The sequence below is a fragment of the Solanum tuberosum genome, unplaced genomic scaffold, assembly GCF_000226075.1.
Source record: "Solanum tuberosum cultivar DM 1-3 516 R44 unplaced genomic scaffold, SolTub_3.0 scf00542, whole genome shotgun sequence".
Taxonomy (NCBI): domain Eukaryota; kingdom Viridiplantae; phylum Streptophyta; class Magnoliopsida; order Solanales; family Solanaceae; genus Solanum; species Solanum tuberosum.
The window spans coordinates 201,493-224,713 of record NW_006239465.1 but is presented as its reverse complement, the minus strand read 5'-3'; the positions used below and the strand labels follow the sequence as shown (position 1 = coordinate 224,713).

Below are 23,221 nucleotides of genomic sequence, written 5' to 3'. Positions count from 1 at the left end.
CTTCCACTAACTTGCTAGCAGCGCAAGACAAACCGTAGAATTGAATATCGCTTTATTAAGATCAACTACTTTCACCTCATTGTCATTGTTCACACTTTCAAGACTCGGTGTACTCACAAATCAGATCCCTATTGGACTGACAGCGGCGTATTCAGGATTTATAGATAATGGGTGCACTATTACAAAAAGGTGGATCTAAGACATAAATTTGATCGGTTAAATTCTTTTTACTGAAAACCATTAAAATTTTAAAATCATAGGTCCAAAATTAACTTTTATTTATCCAAACCAATTACAAAATCTTAGAAAGAAAACTAAAACAAGATAGATAAAAGATTCAAATTTCTAACCTCACCTAGAAAGGTGCACCCAATCATCATCGTACTACATTATATGATACTTCAAGTTTGGGTTCACGCATCTATATTTAAATATTTTTAAAAAATATAACACTACTATATATGATTTTAGGAGGGGACCATGGGTTCACGTGAACCCGATGACCCCCTCCTGGATATGTATACGCCCTTGATTTGGACAAATGTCTTCATTTCAGGGCAGTTAAGAATCGACACTACTCCGAGAAATGGAAAGTCATAAGAACACTTATTCATAAAGAAATGCCCCAGCTTTGGCAGATCGTAAAGGTACAACTCTTCCAATAGGGGAAATAAAGGCTCATTAGTCATGATTTCTTCTCCTTGTTGTTCCTCTTCCGTGATCACTTCTTCCATTGATATGCAGGCTGCTATTTGTAGTATTCGGAGATTCAAAATACCTCTGGCCACTGACGGAGACATCAAGTTTCTCAATTTTCCACAACTATATACTTTCAAGTGTACAAGTTTGCTGAAGTAGGCCATAGGATGTTGATGAGAGCATAGAGCACTTATGCTGTTAGCTTTATCAATCAATAGCACTTCCAAGTTCGGACAACAAACCTGCAAATATATGAAATACTTTTCATAAAAAAGAAAAGTGACCCCTCAAATTTGCGATTTAGAGCTGATATACCCTCATTACAACAGTACCTTCACATATATAGCTATTGTTACATAAATGGTCCAAAGGAGTATATCAAGCCCCTTTTTTTTTGTAACACTAGTAATAGTAGAAAAATAGGCATTGTGCAAGTAAAGTAAGGATTTTTAGTGCTCAAGTAAGGTAATATTCATGACCAAACAAAAGGGAGTATAATTTTTTATAATGATCACTTAGAAAAGTAGAAGCAAACCTTTTCATGGAAAAGAGGAGTTGAGTGAGTGATGGAGTTGTTGGCTGTAGGCCAGAAATTTTGGAACTGATGTAATCTGTTGAGCTTCATTTTCCGCAACCGAGGGAACTCAATGCCCTCAACATTGTCACTGCAAAAGTGTGTGAAGAATTCCAGAGATTGAAGTTCCAACTCATGTAAATTCGGGAACTTGATTACTTCATGTGTACTCCGAGAGATGTTCAATAAATGTGTGACTAAATCACAATCAAAGAGGCTGAGACATTTCACGTTCTGAAGTTTATTCAGCTGCAACTCAGTCAACACATTATTAGAGCCCTTTCCGGTTGAATGTACAACTTCGCTCTTCTTCAACGTGTGGCAGATCCAATCACCCAATGGGGCAGTCTCAGTGACATTTAAAGCAATATTCTTGTCGTAATCATCCATGTTTGAAGCCGCTCTGTAAGCTTCACCCACCGTAAGAGTGTACCGTGCCAACTTGGAGGGAAGGCACAAGTCACTGTAGATCACATCTTCGGAACATTCACTCAGTGTCAGTGCAGTCAATTTCGATAAAGATTCCAGTTCACTCAAGGTGGAGTAACTACAATGTTTAACTTTCATCATATGTAGTTCCTCCAATCGAGTTAGTCTTGCTAAGACCCCTGCTGAAATCCTTTCGAGTGATTTATTCTCATTCCAAAACTCTAACATAATTAGATTCGTCAATTTTCCTATCTCCACTGGCAGCTCCTCTAACTGAGAATCTCGTATGCTGAGAATTTCTAAAGTGACAAGTTCTCCAATGATGGATATGTCATCCAACCGTACATTACTCAGACACAGCGTCCTCAGACATGACAACCTCTGAACGGATGCTGGAAAAGACCAAATGGAGTCCGCATATCCACTCAGGCTTAAGACGTTGAGTTTACTCATGCCATCAAAAAAATTGTCCTGTAATTTGAATGGCTTTACGAAACAGAGTTTTAACATTAGAAGCTTCAGTTTTGGACAAACGATTGGGCTAGGAAGCTCATCAAATTTATTTGCAACAATTGACATGTGACTGAAATGCTCATAGGAAGTTCTTCTTGGGAACTCTTCCGAGTTCATATGGTGACTTACCATAAAGTTATGCTCTCCCTCAGACGCAATACTTATAGCCACATCACGGACCACATCATGCATTTTGACATAACTTTTGTTTGAACCTTGGGATAACAAGAAACAATCTTTCAATATTTCTAATAGATAACACACCATATTTCTTGCATGTTCTAAATTACTGATTTCTGATAGGATGCCAAGCTGCATTCCGTATCTAAGTAATTCTTCAGGACGGATATCACTATCTTCCTCGAACAAGGAACAAAGCAAAAAGAGGTACTTAGCTTCATTACTTCCCAAGTAATCATAGCTTAGCCTCAGAGGTTTATACACCTCTGTGAGAACTTCAGGGATATTTATTGTTACTGCACCACGCAATTGAGTAATTCTTCAGGACGGATATCACTATCTTCCTCGAACAAGGAACAAAGCAAAAAGAGGTACTTAGCTTCATTACTTCCCAAGTAATCATAGCTTAGCCTCAGAGGTTTATACACCTCTGTGAGAACTTCAGGGATATTTATTGTTACTGCACCACGCAATTGTTCAAGGGCACAGTCCCACGAACGCTTGGTTTTATGCTTTTTTAGTGCTCCTGCAACTGTAATAATTGCAAGCGGCAGCCCATTGCATTCTTTGGCGACATCTTTTGCTATGTCAAGTAGAGAAAGATCGTCGATTGAATTACCAACTTTCTGGCTGAAAAGGATCCATGCTTCCTCCTCAGATAAGGTTCCAACTTCCATGATCTTCTGAGCTATCATTGCTTCACAAACAGATCGGAAACGTGTTGTGAATATCACTTTACACTGATGATTTTGGTTGCTACCACTGGGAATTCCAAGTTTTTCTAGTTCAAGAGCCTTCCAAACATCATCCAAGATTATAAGGATGCTGCTGTCCTGATCCATTAACCTTGAACACAGCTGATCTCCACGACTCCACAAATTATTCCCTTCTAAGGTCAGCCCAGCTTCTCTTGCAATTTCATCCTGAATTCTTTTGAAGTCCGGTTGTTGACTCACAGTTACCATGACAACATCAGTGAACAACCTTTCTTGTTTTGCCTTTTGTCTTATTTTCTCAGTCATTGTTGTCTTACCAACACCACCCATACCACATATCCCAATCATAGTGACCCCGTCAACGTCTCTCAAAGCAGCCATCACTTCTTCCTCTTTCAATTTTCTGGACTCAAATTCCTCACCAGTGTTACTAGGCATAACTTCAACTTCAACAGGATACGAAAAATCCACATAATTTCTGCCTTCAGTTTGAAGACCAATCACATTCAGTACAATTTCCTTAGATTTCTTGCTCAGCAAGTAACGCGACTTCAAGTTTGGACACCGGCCATAGCAACAACCTCTTTCAACTTCAGCTCTACGTTGCAATATAGTAGCTACATCACTAGTAGTGGTATCAACACGCGCTGACCAATGCTGGATCGTTGGTGCAACCTCACGTGAGTTTCTCCGAGCAGCTTCTGCTCCTAGCTGCACTCCACTTCTGATATCCTCCAGCGTCTCAAATTCATTATTCAAAGATGTGATGTTGCTCTCATAGGTAAAGAAATATTTAATCTCTCCAACAACTGAATCGATCAACCAATCTCCGACTTTGTCCACAACTTTACATAAGAAATCCATAGCAATTTGAAGTCTTTGAACTCTGCTAAATATATATTACTCAATAGTTTTTTCAATTCTCTGTTTTTGAACTGGTTTTCTTAGTTAATGGGAAGTAAAGCTTAACTAGAACAATAATAGAGAATTTGGTATAGTAGTAGTTAGGGGTGACAAATCAAACCCAACCCGCCCAACCCGGTTAAGGTTGGGTTGATGATTGACCCACTCATTCATTAGTTCAATCCATTTCAACCGAACTTATTTAATGCCTTAATGGATTGACATGTAACTCGAATTGGCACATGAATCTTGTCAAAATATTTTTAAATTTTTTTTTTTCTCAAGAAGATATGTTATATATAGTCATAATGAAAAAAATAATTTTATTAGATATTAAAATAGTTTAAAAGAACAAATAAAATAATTAATGTTAGTAAAAACTGAAACTTAGTTCAGAAAATTTGTAATTAGGCTTTCTTTGCTTGAGGCTGTGGGACAGAGTACCCTTCCTGGAAGGTGGCTCATCATCCGTTAGGTGTATTTTTTTTTTATTGTTAATGGTAATTCTTCACAGTTTACCAAAAAAAATTGGGTTGGGTTGGGTCTTGACCCGTTATATAACACGTTACCTAACTCATTTTGACCCAAGTAAATTTGGGTTGAATTGTGTCTTGACCCGATTATACCTGATTATTGTCTTAACTCATTATGACCCGCCTAAATTTAACCCAACATGCTCAATTGCCACCCTTGGTACTAATGGGGTCAAAATGACAGCATTATTAAAGTGGGATTGTTGATTAGATAACATTTCAAAATGGCAGACAGACACAGAAAAGTAGAAATAAAAGGAAAAGTGTAATATTTGCTTTTGAAACAAAAGTGGAGTCATGTTCTGTATTATTGAAGTGAAAAAACAAGATTGTTTTTTCCCTTTTCTCATTAGTAAATAACGACATAAATGCAAGATGATTTGAGAAAGTAGGACCTCTCCGTGTTAATTTGTTTGTCATAATTACTATTTGAACGGTCAGAAAAACATTATCTTTTCAAATACTTTCTAAATATTTTGAATTATTAACTATTGTGGCTTATAGGAGTAGTTATTATTGTCTTGAGCAGACAAGTAAATCTTAGCATGGTTTTGGGTACCAAGCTACATGAAAAAGCGATTAGCAAAGAGTTTCTGAAATTACTACTTGGATAATTATTGAGAGGAAAAAGAAGTGATATATAAAGAGAAATATTTCACATTGTTATCAATGTGCGAAGGATTAACTCAAGAGCAAACAGAGAACTGGGAAACTTTAATAGCATATTGATTCGATTTATTTCGATAGGAAGAAGAACCAGAATTGGCCCTGGGTCGTTTATCGTTTTTCAACCATCCGCTGGTAATACCGAAAGCAGACCACAAAATAGAAATACAGTAGCAAGAGAGTGGAGAGTGAAAAGCCAAATAAGGGGATGAGAGGATTCAGATTCTTCACAACTTCTGAGCCGTAATTTATTTACGGCATAATTTGTAGGATATTATGATACGAACGTATAAACTTATGTCACGAAAAAGTCAATTGTTGTTTCAATGTAAGGGGCATAATTTGTTATGCCTTTTACGACATAATTTGCGGGATTTAATATATGTGCAAGTTATCTTCCACTGAAGTCTGAATCTGATTCTCGCATTGTACTTGACAATGTCAAATAAAAGAACCATCTTGCCAAATGCTCCATATCACCCATCAATATCATATGAATGCAGTGCACAAACTGGTTTTCCATTCAGAATGAAAAAATATACAAATCAACGACGATGAGAATCAAAGACTTTATAAGTAGGACGCGTAATAATTTGAAGGTAAACTTCACAGCTGGTTGCAGTTGTGGAGGTTAACATCACATTTTGCACGTATCACTGACGAAATTCCAATATCAGGTAAGATGGGACTAAAATGTGAACCTGATTTACTTACAAAAGTTACAGGAATGGTATGGTAAAAATTATTGCAATATGGATGATTCCTTCTAATTAGAGATAAGGTTTGCCCCTGCTCGGAGTTGCAACATTTCTGTTCTCTTACTCCTCTCCATTACATCTACAAGCCAATTCACACTTTCCTTGATTCCTAACCTGCAATCAAGCAAGCGAAAGCTTGTATTATTCAAGCGTGTTTCCAGGACTCTTAGATAAGAGTTTTTAAAACCATAATGAGTCAAACCTTCTCGGAAAATGGTTTTATACAGTGGTCTTCTATATGACTAACATGGAGTGATGTAGTTCTAATGTGTGATACTGATAAAGATGTATTACTCACCCGTCATAGGATGAAACAGCTAGAAAGGTATAAGCTCTCTCATCGAGTTTCTTGAGATCGAGATACCGGGCAACTTCTTCTGCTGATACAGCATCTGCAAGGTCCTGCTTTAACAAATTGATGTGCATAAGCAAATGAATAGTCACGACAAGCACACAAAGTTAATGTCATCTGTCAACTATCACTTTCTCCATCTGGAAAGGCGGGTTTTCACCATATAAGCAGAACAGAAATAAAGGAATCAAGGGAATATCTAGAGCACTGAAGCCGGTATGCGCTTATCACATATTTGGAATCCATTTTTTCTTTTCTGATGAAAGCACATGTAGAAGAGAATCTTTTTTGACAATGATAAAACAAGAAATATAATGACAACATCTAGTCTTGGCAATTAAAGTATAAAGATTATTAGATCCAGAGGTTTTACAAATATAACTATCATGACAAATGAAGTAGACAAGGAAGAGACAAAAAGCTGTGCACTGTTCAATCATTACATCCATGATAAAGAACCTCTTGTGTGGAAGAAACTTTGTGCCTTTACCTGCTTGTTTGCTAATATCAGAAGTGGGGCTCCTTGCAGATCCTCATGCCGGAGAACTTTTTCTGCCAGTTATTGAAGTAAAAAAATAAACAAACTATGATGCCCATTAATTGTGAACTAGACAAAAGTTTGAACACATGACTAACCAACAGTACATACCAAGTGCAGATTTAGAATCCTCAAAGCGTGATGGACTAGCAGCATCAACAACATATATCACAGCATGTGCCTCTTCATAATACTTCTCCCAGATTGAGCGAAGACCAGGCTAAGTGTATAAATGGTCTCATGTTAGTCAGAGAAACTTATATGAACTGTCTATAACCAGCTGAAATATAAAAAAGTATCTTGCTGTCAGAGAACTGACACCCCTATCTGCTGACTAAGCTCTAGCGAGAAAACATAAGAATATTGTATAATCCCTTCATCTATTTATAACAAAGGTCATGCCAGCGAAAACTGTCCTATATAAGGTGGAAAGTTATCAAAATACATCTTAAGTTTGAGAACTGTCCTATATAAGGCAGAGAATTATCAAAATACATCTCAAGGTTGGAAATATACTTCTGAAACAAGAGTAGTAGATGACCATCATAAGTTGCACAATATACGCCAAAAATCGTGCAACTGTGATAACAACATGCACTTCATCATCAAACTTAGAAGTATAAAGCAGATGTCTGATGTCAAGCACTTCAAACTTGTCTTTTGTATTACATATACATTTATCTGCTGCTGCATTTATTTTACAGACCCTTTACGGTTCTAAAATGGAAATTTAATCATCTCAGAGGTCACAGGAAGCAAAGTTCATACCTGACCTCCTAAATCCCAAAATACAAGCTTCGTATTTGATGCTTCAACACGACCAATATTGAGCCCCACAGTTGGAACAATACGATCTGGTGGAAGGCCTTCCAAGTTTGAGTATTGTGACTTTATTTTCTCTAACAATGTCTAGAAATTTGATAATAGAAAGAAGGATTAGAAAGAAACCTTTCAAGACTAGACTTTGGTAATATATCTGTAATGGTTAAGCATGTAAAATTCACGCGCACACTCACACGCACACGCAGACACGAATATAGGGAAAGAGAAATTACAAAAAGATTAAAAATTAAAAGCAAATAAAAAAGAGTAACAAAGCAATTCAGACAATGGCATGTCAAAAAATAAAGATGCAATTCAGATTAACGTTCACAGAGAACTAATTCCAGGGACAACTTTATTCTAATAAGTATGAAGGACAAGAATGAGAGCATTGGAGCAACAGTAAAGTTGTCTTTGTATGACCTATAAGTCATGGGTTCGAGCCGTGAAAGCAACAGTAGGCTGTCTACATCACACCCCTTGGAGTGCGGGCCTTCCCTGGACCCTGCATAAAAGCGGGATGCTTTGTTCACCGGGCTGCCCTTTTTAAGTATGAAGGATAACTTTTCATCTCTTCAAGTAAAGCTAAATTGGACTTCACTCATGTATTACCCTCTAGCTCTAGTACTGTTGTATTGCAGTCTACTCCCATATCCTAATTTCTGCTTACAAGTAATCAAAGATATTATATAGGCTTGCAGCCTTGCATTAAGCCTGAGTGAGAAGACATAACTACAGTAACTCTACAATGCAAAATGAGGTGGCCAACATATTCAGAGTGCTCTTCACACATGGGCACCTACTACAAAGCTGAAATCCCCTCTTTTGGAGGTTGGAATGAGTTGAGTGCCGTCCTAGCTAAATCCAAGAGAAGCAAGACACCTTCAAAGAAGCCTTGCTAAACCAAATATTGTTTCAAGGCCAAAAGACCCTGTCGTTAGCCTTGCTAAACCAAATCTTTTTCCACGGCAAAAGACCCTGTTGTTACTCCCATATATACTTCCTTCACAAAGGATATGGACTAGTTTTTTTCTTTTATTTTTGTCTTACTTCCCAAGTTTAAGAACCTGCGCTCCATCAGTAGATGTGTGCATGTTTCTAGATATCTAATTTTTTTCAAATAACTTAGGGTTTTACTCAAGATTCTGGCAGTGATTTTTCTATATTTCTTGCAGTCTTGTTTGACCTTCCTTATCTTGCTGCCAATCAGGGTCCAACTTGAGAAAAGAATTTTAAGATTCGTTTACTAGTGTTGTTTCTCCTGTTGATGATCCATCAAAAAGGTAAACTGCCCAACTTCACGGTTTAATTGTATCACATGGCAACACTTGGTTTTAATTTACAAGCAGAATTCTGCTCAGAGAACTTGCCAAACTCTCTTGGATTAACATTTACATCATACAAGGAGGTTCATCAGCAATTTCACAAGGTCTTTACTTTCTAATAGATTTATGTGAATTTCATCAGTATCATGGGAACTACCAGAGACTACATGAAGAAAGCCCAGTTCATGTGACTTCATAGACTTCCCAAAACTACTGATTCTGGTCAAGGCGTTCAGTTTACTAGTTACTGTGGAGGACATTTTGGCATTTCAGAGCACTAAGCTATAACCCTCAACTGTTTTTCACCTTCAAACTCATGGCCAAACTTAGGTTGTACTCAAAGTTTAGTGGATCTACTTTGTTGTGTGTCATCTTGTTGGAGACAAACCGCTTGGGACCTAGTTCTGCCTATGGTCAACTTCGGATACAATAACTCCGTCTAGTGTCGATTAAACCACTGGTCCCCAGTCCCTTTGAAATTGAGATGGGTATGAAACCGAGGAAACCTATTGTCTTAGTTCCTTCACCATTCTCAGGCTCCAAAAGGAAAGCATTCGCTGAGCATAGCTCACCAAATTCATACTAACAGACGACCCAAGATTATCTATCGTAATGCAGATTACAAATCTTATGCAGCTCTACATTGACGATGAGAGGACTTTGAAGCTGGGGACTTCAATTATTGTTAAGTGCCAGAAACAATTCTCAACCCACACTAAAAGAAGCTTCATTGTAAATGCTTGACCATTAAAAGCTCTCCACACACAGGGATTACCAATGTCTTCAACATAGACAGTCCATTGTGGAGATGTTAATAAGATCGATGTGATTGCTGCTACTACTGTTCAGGAGGAAACTGAAGACATTCTAGTTATGAAGAGTCTCTATTCAAGGAGGAGGATGTCTGATGAAAAATTCTATTGAACAACAACAAACCCAGTGTAAGATTACACAGGTGGAGTCTCCACCTTGGGAGGGTAGAGTGTAGAGTGTACGCAGATCTTACCCCTATCTTATGGAGATAGAGAGATTGTTCACAAAACCAGCAAGAGATGATATAAATATTAATCCAAGAAAGTTTAGGAAATATTACAATATGAAGTGGAATCCAAATTCACAAACAAGCTTCAATAACTGAATCTACCTTGGGGCTTGTCAAAAGTTGGTGCTAACTTTTTTTTTTGATAACCATGGTGTCTGGGCTAACTTGCGCGCACCTCGACTAGTTCCACGGGATACCTTCCACCTTGCACTAGCAACAAGTACTAGGTAACCCTGTCTACCACGGCTAGAACATTTGAGAAAAAATCACCTAGTGTTTTGTCTCTGCTTGGAATTGAATCGAAGACCTCATGGTGCTCAATCCACTTTATTGACCATTGGGCCACACCTTTGGGTGTAAAAAAAAGTTGGTGTTTACATCTAGTCTTTTCTTTAGCTTTTTTCTCCACATAAGCCATGTTAATTTTGTGTTTGACACGGTGAATACAGTGATCTTAGAGAAGCTTCAAGCGATTACTTTTACTTTCTCTCTCTCTCTCTCTCGGTACACCCTATCTCCTTTCTTCTTTCTTTCCCATCTTTCTTCTCTATCCTATATTATAAAGATATGACACCTGAGTCTAACTTAACTCCAAAAGCTAGCTCATGAGGGGGAGGATTGTCCAAGTCCATATAGGCAGACCACCGGTCCAATCCCCTACAAATGTGGGACTTCAACCCACTCGAACACCCCCCCTTCACTCCCAGAGGCCCAACTGGAGCATAGGTCGGAAGACAAACCACGGATGGACCTGGCTCTGGTACCATGTAAAGATATGGCATCTGAGTCTAACTCAACCCCAAAAGTTAGCACATGAGGGGAGGACAAGTCTATATAAGCAGACCACCAGTCCATTCCCTTACAAATGTGGGACTTTGACCCACTCTACTACTTATTCACTGTTGTTTCTGCATTTGCATTTCCTTACAGAGTAACCAGAATCTTTCCAGCCACAAAACAGTAAGAAAACACAACAATTACCTCAGCTTCCATCCATATATTATCCATTTGACCTCTCCCTCTCATATGTTAACATGTCAACTTAAAGGGAGTTGTGTTCTTAAGTTTTTCTAGACATGTAAGTGTTGTTTTATTGCTGAACTTTAAAGATCACTGTGATATAAAGTAAGACAGCAAAGCTATGACCCACTAGAAATACATTTAATTTTGAGATGGACCACTAGCCCTCGAAAGACCACTTCTAGAATTTCAAAACCTACCGCTGGTCTAAAACCCACTGCAAAGATTGAGTAAGAATATATTGCTACTAAGATAAATAGTTTTGGCAATTCAAATGATCATTTAGAATATAGGGTTTATCAGAAACAACCTCTCTACCTTTTCAAGATAGGGGTAATACTTTACCCTCCCCAGACCCCACTTGTGGGATTACACTGTGTTTGTTGTTGTTATAATATCATTTAGAAGATATCTAGCACAAGCGATTAAACGTAAAACTGGATGGAGTAAAGTACATGAAACATTGCACAAAATTATAAAAAAAGTTTGAAGGAAGAAAATAGTTGATAATGTACCGTTTTCCCAGCCTTGTCAATCCCAAGAATAAGGACATGAAACTCTGTCTTGCTAAACATGTATTTATATAGTCCATAAAATAATGAAAACATCTCTATCTTCTTCTGTTTCCTCTATGATTGACTACAGATTGCAACAGGCTATATGGTGATTTGTTCTCTAGTCATCACTCATCAGAACGAAACCTGAAAGGAAATGACTCGTTACCATCTCCATGGAAATCAAAAGAGACATGTCAATATGAACAAACTAAAATCTTATACTAAAGTGAATGAACATACTTATAATTGATAAAGGATGCCCCCTAACAATATAGGCACGTAGAAATACAATTGAAGCCCCAATATCAGTATTTAGGAGCTCTACAAACCCGGCTGGTAGCCGGAAAACCCCATTCGCATCTCAATATACACATGCTTGCTAATGGCCTATGCTGCTTGAATCCTCCAAAAATGTTATCGCACCCATACAGATCCTCAAAATAATGCAATACTTTTGGAGGAACCCACATACACCTGGCAGCATTTTTGGAGAATTCAAGCAACATAGCTAATTGCTGGTAGCCCAACTCCTTCTTTCCAAAAGTTACTAATTGATTAACTATAACTACTAGCGAAGAGAGAATTATTCTCCTTCCATCCCACCAACTGCATATTATGCAGCCCCAACTATCTAGGATCGGCAGCAATCTATGGAATTGGGATAACAGTGCTAGTGAATCCACCCCCACCACAACAATAACGAATAATATTATTAGTAGAATGGTGTCATTTATATTGGGACATATAGAGTAATTAATACGAATGTTTAGTCCATCAATCAATAATATATCTGCCTGAATTTTATGTACATCATTAGCATTTCCATTGATGTATGATAAATAAATAAAAATTAACATATAGAACAAAATAACCCCAACTTGTCTGGAACTGAGGAACAATTGTCATTGTTGCATGTAGATCAAAATAAAAATGGAACAGTATTCAGTTTTGTCAATTAACTTAAATAAGGACTTAAGATTTTAAAAAATATTTTTGAAAAATCGCAAAGAAATTGCAATCAGAATTAATAGCAATCAGAATTAATACTCCAATTAATAAAAGGAAATCTAAAGTACCGATTTTCAGCTTCTGATTATGATTTTGAGCTCGAATTACAACAAATAACGCTAATTCTTTTGTGATCCAACATTGGAAATTGTAAATACGAAGAAAAAAAAAGTAACTACTCATGAGTGATCCGGAAAGGAGGAGAAACTGAAACCTGATTCAGAGAAGGAAGCGGCAGAACTGAATGATGGTAGCGGTGATTGTGCAGTGGTGTTCCGCTGTGCACGGTGGTAGAAGCGACGGAGCTTTGAGGAGGAGGAAGAGAGGGGAGGAGGGGTAAACTGTAATATGTATACAGATCCACCGAGATTTTAATTTAAAACATCCTTTAATGTTTAATTGTTGATTTACACAAAACTTAACCTTTAATCAAGTATTAATATCGAGAAAATGATCAATTGTCCTTAATTTATGGGTAATATATTTTACATAATACATAAACATGATCATTATCTCGACGTCAGCCGGTAATTATAATCTTTAATTTTGGTTGTATACAAGTAAATGTGTGTCTACTTGTTCAATTTTATACAAATTTAAATGTTTACTTGTGCATACTCAAAGTTGGAGGACATAATTGTCCGCTGAAGTTAAGTTAAGGGTCATGTTTATATAGTATGCTTAAATATTTTACCGTACTCCGTACGTTCTTATTTACATATCGTCTTTACTAAAAATACATGTTATTTAATACTTGTCATTTCATAAAATCAATGCATAAATGACATTATTATTCGTATTTTATCCTTGAAAGTATGTATTTGACCAACATAGAAAAACAAAGTAATTATTTTATCTATTGAAAATTTGACTTCAAGAAAACACTAAATAAGGGTAGTAAACTTACCTAATTTTTTAAAGAAACGTGAAACCTAAAATGATGACAACTAAATAGAAACGGAGGGAATATATTTTATTTGATTTAAACAATCCTTAATGTATAAATTATAGTAATAAAGATGTTCATTTTGGTCGTTAATATATTTCACTGGATTGTAATGGTTCTTAATAAGGGTGTTCACGGGTTGGTTTGGATCGGTTATTGGTCAAAATCAAAACCAAACCAACTTAATCGGTTTTAAAATTATCAAAAACCAAACCAAACCAAAATATAATATACATTTATCGGTTTGGTGATTATCGGTTTCGGTTTGGTTTGGTTCGGTTATTAACCATACACAAAAAATAAAAGAAACAATCCATTCAAAACGAAAATAGTTAGAATGACTTAAATTACTAAACTTTCAATCACTAAATTTACTATCAATAAAGCTTTAAAATTCACTATATTGGCCTAGAAGGAAGAGACAATAACATTTCTAGTCCCACAAAGAATTGACATAAACACTCATATACATGAAATCAATAAGATAAATGTTTCATCTTGGACATTTTTTGCTTTTCAATAAGTAAATTATAAAGAATTTTTAATGAAAATATGTATACGATCTTTAAAATTGTTTATAAAAATAATATATTAAGTATGTATATTAATAAAATATATGTATATAATTCATCGGTTCGGTTCGTTATTTCTTCGGGTTTTTTCGAATAAAATCATAACCAAACCAAAATACTATCGGTTTTCAAAAATCTAAAATCAAATCAAACCAAACCCAAATAAAATTGGTTTTTATTCTATCAGTTTGGTTTGATTTTTCGGTTTGGATCGGTTTTTATCCAAACCGTGAACACCCCTAGTTCTTAATATATAACAAAATGTGTTCATTTTGGTCATTTACCCCAAAGCTAATAGGTTTATCAAAAAATGTTAAATTTAATTGTGGACCCTACGTGGCTAACAGAATTCACCATTATTGTCTTATTTGCTAGCTTCAAAAAAAGATCTCTATAAAATCTCACACTATTTTCACTACTTTCTCCAACAAATTACTATTTTCTCTTTCCTAAAATATTATTACACTAACCTAATATCTATTATTGTTTTCCCTCAAAGTTACAAAAAGGGGATTAAAAAAATCCATATCCGATCCTTTATGTGTGTGCATGAGCATTTTGAAGCTATCAAAGAAGAAAATAATGGAGGATTTTTTTAACTACGTGAGATCCGCAACTAAATTTAACACTTTTTATTTAAATCTATTAGATATAGAGTAACTGATCAAAATAACCACATTTTTGTTATACATTAAGGACTATTTCAATCAGATGAAATATATTAAAGATCAAAATGGACACTTTTATTATACATTAAAGACCATTTAAATTAAGTGAAATATATTAAGGATCGAAATAAAGCATTGTCTACACATTAAGCATTATTTTGATCAAAGTGATTTATTATACCGTATTAACTTTCTTTAATTTTTATTTAATAAAATTTGAATAATTTTCCTTATTTTTACTATAACATGATAAAAATTAAAAACTTACTTTCTTGATAAAAATTCCAAAAAATATTAGGTATTTTAAAAAAGAATTTTTAATATTTTTTTTTCATAATTTATCCAAATCAAAATAATATATCTGTTTCATGATCCCAAAAAGACGACACAAAAAAAATGCAACAAATAATTTTCTTTTAGATTCCCCTCCCCCCTCTTTTAGATTCCCCCCCCCCCCCCAATTATTTTTCCAAGTCAAAACAATATCCTTCTTATGATCCCAAAACAAACTTAGCTTTTTAGAAAAAAAAACTACAATAAATATAAAAAAAACTACTAGATTTATGTTTGAAATTTTTTTCTCGAAGAGGTATATTGTTTTGGCTTGAATAAATTATGAGAAAAAATTTAATGGAGATGGGTTTTTATTTCATCCAATAAGAAAATGATACATGATAAAAAAAAAAAATCAAAATAAAAAGAGCATTGTTAATTTCAAGAGTATAAGTGAGTTAAATGTGAATGAAAAAATATTTGTAGATCAAAAAATAAATAGAAGGATATTTTTTAGAACAAAAAATGGACAAAAAATATTTTTAAACCCTTTACTATAATTCAAAAATATTTTTGACCTTTTTCCATAATAATAATAAAAGAGAAGTATTAAAAACACCCTCGAACATGACGCGAATTATTGATTTAATCCTCGAACTATTGATAAGCTTAAAAACACCCCTATATATACTAAACTTAAATTCACCCATCCTAACTGATTACACTCTCCTTAAGCACATGAAAAGTTACAAAAACGCTATATCAAACTTTTTATTATTTTTTTCCTTCGATTTTTAATTTCCAACAGCTACAATACCCTTCTTCTCCCTATTTAACTTCCCCTCCATTAAAACTGACCTCAAAACAAGATTCAAAAAAATTTCCACTCTTTTTTAATTGCTTAATTTCATATGTTATAATATTCTTTCTCCTCCTATTGTGTTCATATGACTATTTTTTGTCGATGTGGATTTCCAGCCGTGTTAAGAAATTCAATTCTTAAGAAAAACGCGAACAAAACCCTAACAAAATAAAAAAAACAGATCCTTATCAATACTTTAATCAACGTTTTCAAGCTTAAAATTGTAGAAAGCTTTTGGTCGGAAGAGAGGTGAGACGCTGAAAATTTTTGGTCAGGAAGAAATTAGAGACAAAACCCCTCTTTTTTTTTAAATTTCTTTTATGTTAATTTATTTTTTTTAAATAAAGAAAAAACAAAATCCGTGTAGCGCGTGAATGACAGTATGGTATGAGAGGGATGTATTTAAGCTTCGTTCCTTAAGTATAGATGTGTTTTTAAGCCTGTCAATAATTTGAAAAAAAAAACTAATAATTCGCACCGAATTTGAAGTGGTTTAATACTTCACTCTAATAATACTGAGGTTGCCTTCATTTCACAGTAAATGAAAGAAAGTTGATCATTTTGTGAAATAGGAAAACAAGCAAGGAATTAAGTACATGTGTGCAACAGACAGCATAGACATTTAACCATAACATGCAAGTTGTGTAAAAACATAACGTTTTTTCATTAGTGTCTTTAGAGATGCAGGCTATTGCAAAAGTGTTTAATTTCCATATCAAAACTTTTTCAAGTTGGATGGAACCGCTCTATTTATTTTTTTACCCAACTTTATATACGTGAAAAAAAAATGGAAAACAAAAAGATATATTTGTAATACATTACATTAGTTAATTTGAATTCTAGTTTCTCTAATTAAATTCTGATGCAACATAAGTATCATGTTTTTGATTTTAGTTAATGTGGCTTTACTTAAGGTCACGTGTGTAAGTCTTGGAAACAGTCTCTGACAGAAATGCAAGGTAAGACTGCATACAATAGACCTTTGTGGTCGCGAGATGTCTGTAGTGCACCGGGCTGCCCTTTGTAGCTTTACTTAAGGAAACTGAAAGCCAGCACCAGCAACACCTTGTCCCTGACCAATTTGTGGGTTACCAATAGCTATCCATAGCAAGGAGAGTGTTATTGCAATGAGTCCTGACCAGACGAAGACGATGGTGGGTGTTTTTCTCCTTCTACCCATGAGTCCCTTAGCGAAAGGATACAAATGAGCTAACACCCAGAACGCGAAGAATGCACCACCGATGAATCTTCCCCATTGGGGTACAACGGCAAATACTGCCCTAGAGAATGCAACTACAATTGCGATTATGTTAACCATACCGATGACTATAGGTGGTATCATCAATGATGTCCATTTAACCATGTACAATTCAGCATAGGCGTCATCTTCGTCATCTCCAGCAGATTTTGAAGTGAGGGTAAAAGATATTTCAATCCCTGCGATAACTTTAAGGAGACCTTGTATAACAGCAGCAAGATGGGCACTAGTACCTGAAATGAGCCAAAATTGTTCATTTCTCCACCAATCCTCTAGAGCAACGCCGGACCATTTTACTTCCAAGATGGCTAAACCGATGAGACAGAGTGATATGGTTAATAGAAATACAAGGAACACGACGTTGACATTTTGGACAATGAATTGACCGGATATGAGGGAGAGTGCAGGGAGAAAACAGTAGATGATGAGGAAAAATGAAGTGAAAGGATAAATTCCGACATTAAGGTAAGCAAGACGTTGGAGGACATTGAGTTTTCGGGATGCAAGGAAGGCATTGTTCCCTGAGAAAAAGATTTCAACAGAGCCAGTAGCCCAACGGAGCACTTGATGTAGCCTATCTGTTAGATTTATAGGAGCTGATCCACGGAACGCGTCACGTTTGGTGATGCAATAAATAGAACGCCATCCACGATTATGCATCCGGTATCCAGTAACCACATCTTCTGTCACCGAACCATAAATCCATCCAACTCGATCACCCCACTCTGTCTTGTCTTCATACCTAATAAATTGAGTTAATTTAGTAATGCTACATTGCTCAATTAACTAAAATGTGAATGTATAAGATCAATATGAAATTCATTAACTTACCAACAAGATATGACAGAGACTGCTTCCGCGACAGTGGTGGCATCGAGTGGTTCCTTTGGGGCTCTAAGAGCACCAGGAGGTCTTCCATACTTGACAGCAGGGTGATCCGCGATAGGGCGGCCTTGGAACTCAGCAATTGGAATAGACTCAGATAACATTGTGGAGTTTCCAAAACGCTTAGGTAGTAGATTCACATCTAAGTCAGGATCAAAATCTGTGGCTTTCAATGCTTGAGCCTCTGCACCTTTTTGTGGTGTCTTATCAGGATTTGCTGGTTCAAATCCGTAAAGTGCAAACCGTCTAAACATGCAACCCGTCCCAACATACATAGGACCCTATATATGAACGATCGAGAAAGTTTATAATGTTTTTCGATCTATGAAATGAACGAGAAATTTGAAGAGAGTGATTATAATTACCTGGAGGCCATCAAGTGCACGCATATTTCCATCGAAAAACACAGTATTGTGATTGGCATAACGATCTGAGGGATCGATTCCTTCAAATCGTTGAGGGAATTGAATATAACATATGTCTTCTCCACCTCTATCCATCATGAAACACATTCCTTCACGAATAGCTAAGCAGTTGTATACATAGTGATCACAATCAAGGTTGAGTATGAATGCACCATTAGACAATATAGCAGAAGCTCGCACTAAGGCATTCATGGCACCTGCTTTTTTATTATGATCATACCCACGTCTCTTCTCACGTGACACATATACAAACATTGGAAGTCTTATGTCCACGTCCGAAAAATCCAATAGCTTATCTTGATCACCCACTCCCATTAGTGGATCACTACTTGGGGGTTTCAACATTACCTGTAAATTACAATTTCATGTATGTATGTCAATATTCGTGATTAGAAATTAACAATTATGTACTATTTACTTGAGAAATTAGTAACCTGAAGGATCCCGGGATGATCACCCTTTCCATGATCCCTGCTGGGGACAGCCCATGATCCAGGCCAGTGAGTTCCATCAGCCATCCAAGTGGCCTTTTGCACTTTGATTGCCTCTGCAGGATCAGTCCCATTCTCTTTCATGTGCTTTAACATCTTCATTTCCTCACGAGCATTAAACGCATCTGATCTCCTTCTTATTGAATCTTGCAGACCATTTATCCTGACCTTAAATTCATCATATTCTCTTTTAACCCTTCGTCTATCTTTGACGAAATCAATTCTTTTCTTGTTCTTTGTAGGGTCTCCCTTTAGGAGAAAATACGCTTCAGGATTCCTTGGCTCAATAGCATGTTTCCTACAGAATGGTACCCACAAATCAGCAAAACTAGCAGCTTCTGCCATTGCCTCGAATGTTAGAAGGGCACCGCCATCATCTGAAATGTAGCAAGCTAGCTTATCCACAGGATATTCAGCTGCTAAAATGGATAGAATGGTGTTGGCTGTTACAAGGGGTGGCTCTTTCTCTGGATCAGCCGTTGACACAAACATATCAACTCCTGGAAGATCCGACCTACCAGTAGGATTAGATGGTGATGGCATTTCAAATTTCTCGCGTAGTACCAGTAGGTCAGTTGACCGATTAACTGGCGATATCTTGGGCATTTGATCAAGGATCCATGAAAATGCAAACCATACTTCACATATAATCGACATGAACCATAACCACATTGCATCTGGATTTGGATGTCGTATTCTCCATGTCAAGAAGAACCCCAGTACAATAAGTCGAATAACAATTAACAACCTGTACATACATTTCCATTAATTAAAAGCAGAACAAGCCGATGTACAATAGAGTTTGCATACACCAAAATTAGAAGTACAAACCTGTAAGGGCTAATGATGCTATGCGGAATTGGCAACTTCCTACTGAGGGGTTTCCAAGGTATATCAGCAGATGTATCCAACATGGTCTTATTCATAGCTCTATCACCATCATCTCCATCCCTTTCATCAGGCCAATAAGCATTTCCATATCCATACGTGCCTTGTGTCTCGAAGAGCCATTTGTTGTGATCGAACTCTCCATTTTGATTTCTCCTCATCATACCTTTCGAACCATCTGGTGCCGGTAATGACAATGCTCCATTAGAAAAATTTGGGATTTCGTCATCAAGATCCCCCACCTTGTATGCTTCTTTGCAACCTGGGCATAAACCTGTGTCTTTTTGTGCGTCCATGTAGCAATCTCTACATATTTTGAACCTAAACACAAAACAAACACATCAACTTCGGGGATTCTCAGTAGCTCAGTTTGTTGACTACTTGACCTTTCATCTTATCATCATCATATATTATTAAAAGTCGGAAGCTCCAAAGTGCAAAAGTTAAATTAACCAAGGAAAAAGCTGTTCTTGCAAACTATAAATTAAGACAATGGACAATATCAGATAAATCATAAGAAACAGTAGTGTTCAATTGTTGATTTTCAAAGTTTCTTCTTTTATTTGATTCCTTCTTCATCTATGCATTACCACAACCTCAAATTTGATGGCATTCATTATTCCAGGACGAGATATAATCATATATATGTGATAATTAAGTTCGATGATTCATTATATTTGTTTGGTAAGAATCTTATTCTTTACAACAAATTTTTCATGTTGCACAATATCAATGTCTGAACTTATAAAATATGTTGATTGTGAGGAAGATGTGATGAACGCACGTTCCCAGAGACTAGTAAACAAAAATAAATTACCTGCATTCACAAGGGATTACATCATTTCCCCTTTCATCTTTCATGATCTTTCCATCACAAGCAGGCATGGAACATGATGATCCTTTTGATCCAGCCATTTGAGGATGATTAACTTCAGATTCAATCACCTTATCCATGAGATGAGCACGAGTAACACTGTTAAATCCCCCTGTAAACAACGAATTCGAAACATATTGCTCCTCTGCTTTGGCAGCAACAGACGTATCCATTGGCTGATTATCAGGCGTAGGCGGAATTTGAACAGTATAATTCATGTAATCTCCTGATAACTCTCCAGACATATCAAGATCTTCTCTAGACAGGCTAACATATCGTCCACTAGACGTTCTTCGTGCAAATTTCACTGTTTGTCCACTAGAACTTCCTGTTTTACCACCAGCACCCTGAGAGCCTCCTGGATTTGTTCCTCCAGGAGTACGCGTTGTCTTCTTTGATGGTGCACCCGTCAAGCTTGCCATTTTTATATTTTTTTCGAGTTTTCTCAAAACATAACCTTATAAACTACGTAAAACTAGCTAATTTATTTTCGTGAAAAATGTACGTATGTACGTGACAATGAATTGGGTGGTCTTCTTCTCAATCATGACAACAAATGTTTCCTTTCTTCATCATAAATTTTTTTTTTTTTTGGAATCACTCTTGATCTTGATCAATGTTGTAGTAGATGACCACCCTCAATTTTTTTATTTTATTTAGAGTACTAAAAAAGAAAGAAAAGAAAAGTTGACATTGAATTAATTCAATTCACTTAACTAAAGTACAATATTATTTTTTATTTTTTACTAGTTCTCCGATTACTACGGAGAACCAACGAGAGACACACCAAGCAAAGAAAAACTTGTGAGGAATAATTTATGGGGGAGGATGTGAGGGTGTTTGGTTGGATGGATGGGAGAGAGTTGCGCGGGGAAGAGAAAAGACGTAGAAAATTGGGCTTCCTAGATCGAAACGAGAGAGTATAGATATAAAGAGACCTTCATTTTCAAGCTAGAGTGAAGATAAAAAACAAGAATAGATCTTTCAAATATTCAAACTCTAATGTCAAAATGACACGAAGACAAAATTCATTGATTCAACGCGGCTTTATTTTTTCTAGTAAAACCATTATTTTGTGGAAAGTATATAAATATAAAAAAAAAAAATTAAAAAAAGAAAAAGAAAGATACTACATGATACGAAGAAATTCTTCAAGCTAATCTTAACATGTTTCACATCTATTAATCTTTTAAAATTTGAGATTTTAATGAGTTTCTGAATTTTAGAGAAAAGGGAAATGAAATACTTACTAAATTTAAGTACTTTGTGTGTTTGTATTTTGGGTTTCTTTTTAACTTTTATGTGTTTGGTATAAAGGACAATATTTTTTTAATAAGAAATTGTCTCACTATACCACATTTTCTAAAGTTTGAGTACTTATATTATTTCAAATGTAGTATAAATAAAACATAAGTGAAGAACTAATATCATTTTTTCCTTTTTAATGAAAAGTATTTTTTGGTGTTTGATTATTAGAATATCTTCCTCAACGCCAAATATTATATGTTTACCCTAAAATGGTATAGTAAAATTTATATGAGGTTAAGAGCATGCGTTCTAATATAAATTTATATGAGGTCAAGAACTTACATTTTAATCAAACTTTTTTTAGATTTATTTATAACTAGCGATTTGAATATTAAATTAAAGCATTTTAAAAAAAGTTTTTTTTTTTTTTTTTTTAAATGGGGGATTTCTTGGTGTAATTTGCTGCCATTTGGATCGTGCATCAAGGGCTTCGTCTTTATATAATGGGTCAAGTTCAGAAATGATCTTAACATGGTCTAGTCTTTTGATATTTTATCCCCCATCAGAAAAGTTTAACAAAAATGCTCTTCATAAGGGTGGTGTTGATTTTTTTAACCCTGCTTAATAATCATATATTTTTTTAAAAAAAATAGTTTGTACTTTAGAAAATTCTAACTTTTGCCCATAAAACATACGTTCAGAGTATTTTCTGCATAAGTCCTAACTTATATCCATAAGGTAAATATTTAAAATGTTTCGAGACAACAAACTTGTTCAATTGACTAGAAGTTGTGCTAGGCAAAACTTAAAATTTTGGTATGTTGTCTAAGGCGTACATAAATTTGTTTGGTTTGATTTTTCACTGATAAATAATTAAATCGATTATGTAGGTTTATTAAATTTATAAATCAAATCAAATCAATATAAAGTTATTTTTTTAAAAAAACATTTTCTTATAATTATTAGTGTGCTATCTCGGTTGTGCTACCAAAAGCTTTGAAAAATTCATAATAGAAGAGCACTCATCTTGAGGTGGGCTTACTACTTAGATGCTTTCAGCAGTTATTTGCTTCGCATTTGACTATACCGTGGGCACGATAACTGATACACTAGAGATGCGTCATTCACAGTGCTCTCGTACTAGGAAAAGATCCTTTCAATGCTCTAATTCCCGCACCAGATATGGACCGAATTGT

At 35.6% G+C, this 23,221-nt stretch overlaps 3 protein-coding genes across 3 annotated transcripts; all 3 read right to left on the bottom strand.

The window, feature by feature from the left end:
* Positions 1-445: 445 nt before the first annotated feature.
* Positions 446-4,045, bottom strand: LOC102579735 (probable disease resistance protein At4g27220). Its single transcript, XM_015304376.1, has 3 exons — positions 2,824-4,045; positions 1,235-2,659; positions 446-941 (listed from the first exon to the last, which is right to left on the bottom strand). Exons 1-3 carry the CDS (start codon positions 3,973-3,975, stop codon positions 468-470), a joined length of 3,051 nt encoding a protein of 1,016 aa, XP_015159862.1. The 5' UTR covers positions 3,976-4,045; the 3' UTR covers positions 446-467.
* Positions 4,046-5,707: 1,662 nt separating this feature from the next.
* Positions 5,708-13,010, bottom strand: LOC102605951 (ADP-ribosylation factor-related protein 1). The gene is made up of 7 exons (XM_006365251.2): positions 12,850-13,010; positions 11,586-11,771; positions 7,630-7,770; positions 6,973-7,081; positions 6,814-6,875; positions 6,270-6,373; positions 5,708-6,085 (listed from the first exon to the last, which is right to left on the bottom strand). The coding sequence occupies exons 2-7, from the start codon at positions 11,676-11,678 to the stop codon at positions 5,980-5,982; spliced, it is 615 nt and encodes a 204-aa protein (XP_006365313.1). The 5' UTR covers positions 11,679-11,771; positions 12,850-13,010; the 3' UTR covers positions 5,708-5,979.
* A 3,803-nt stretch (positions 13,011-16,813) lies between these two features.
* On the bottom strand, positions 16,814-21,207 carry LOC102605616 (cellulose synthase-like protein D4). The gene is made up of 6 exons (XM_006365250.2): positions 20,721-21,207; positions 19,847-20,224; positions 18,959-19,763; positions 18,465-18,872; positions 18,046-18,380; positions 16,814-17,956 (listed from the first exon to the last, which is right to left on the bottom strand). Exons 1-6 carry the CDS (start codon positions 21,197-21,199, stop codon positions 16,990-16,992), a joined length of 3,372 nt encoding a protein of 1,123 aa, XP_006365312.1. The 5' UTR covers positions 21,200-21,207; the 3' UTR covers positions 16,814-16,989.
* Between the last annotated feature and the right edge of the window lie 2,014 nt (positions 21,208-23,221).

Bases quoted from the DNA above. Each gene is read 5' to 3' on its own strand.
- LOC102579735 (XM_015304376.1), bottom strand. From the start codon at position 3,975: ATGGATTTCTTATGTAAAGTTGTGGACAAAGTCGGAGATTGGTTGATC. The intron at 2,660-2,823 runs GTGTATAAACCT...GTTCTCACAGAG, and splicing joins TCCCTGAAGTTCTCACAGAG to GTGTATAAACCTCTGAGGCT. The intron at 942-1,234 runs GTTTGCTTCTAC...ATATATTTGCAG, and splicing joins CTCCTCTTTTCCATGAAAAG to GTTTGTTGTCCGAACTTGGA.
- LOC102605616 (XM_006365250.2), bottom strand. From the start codon at position 21,199: ATGGCAAGCTTGACGGGTGCACCATCAAAGAAGACAACGCGTACTCCT. The intron at 20,225-20,720 runs GTAATTTATTTT...TTTTGTGTTTAG, and splicing joins GTAATCCCTTGTGAATGCAG to GTTCAAAATATGTAGAGATT. The intron at 19,764-19,846 runs GTTTGTACTTCT...ATGTATGTACAG, and splicing joins AGCATCATTAGCCCTTACAG to GTTGTTAATTGTTATTCGAC.
- LOC102605951 (XM_006365251.2), bottom strand. From the start codon at position 11,678: ATGTTTTCATTATTTTATGGACTATATAAATACATGTTTAGCAAGACA. The intron at 6,876-6,972 runs GTATGTACTGTT...AATAACTGGCAG, and splicing joins GGATTCTAAATCTGCACTTG to AAAAAGTTCTCCGGCATGAG. The intron at 6,374-6,813 runs GTAAAGGCACAA...TTGTTAAAGCAG, and splicing joins TGATATTAGCAAACAAGCAG to GACCTTGCAGATGCTGTATC.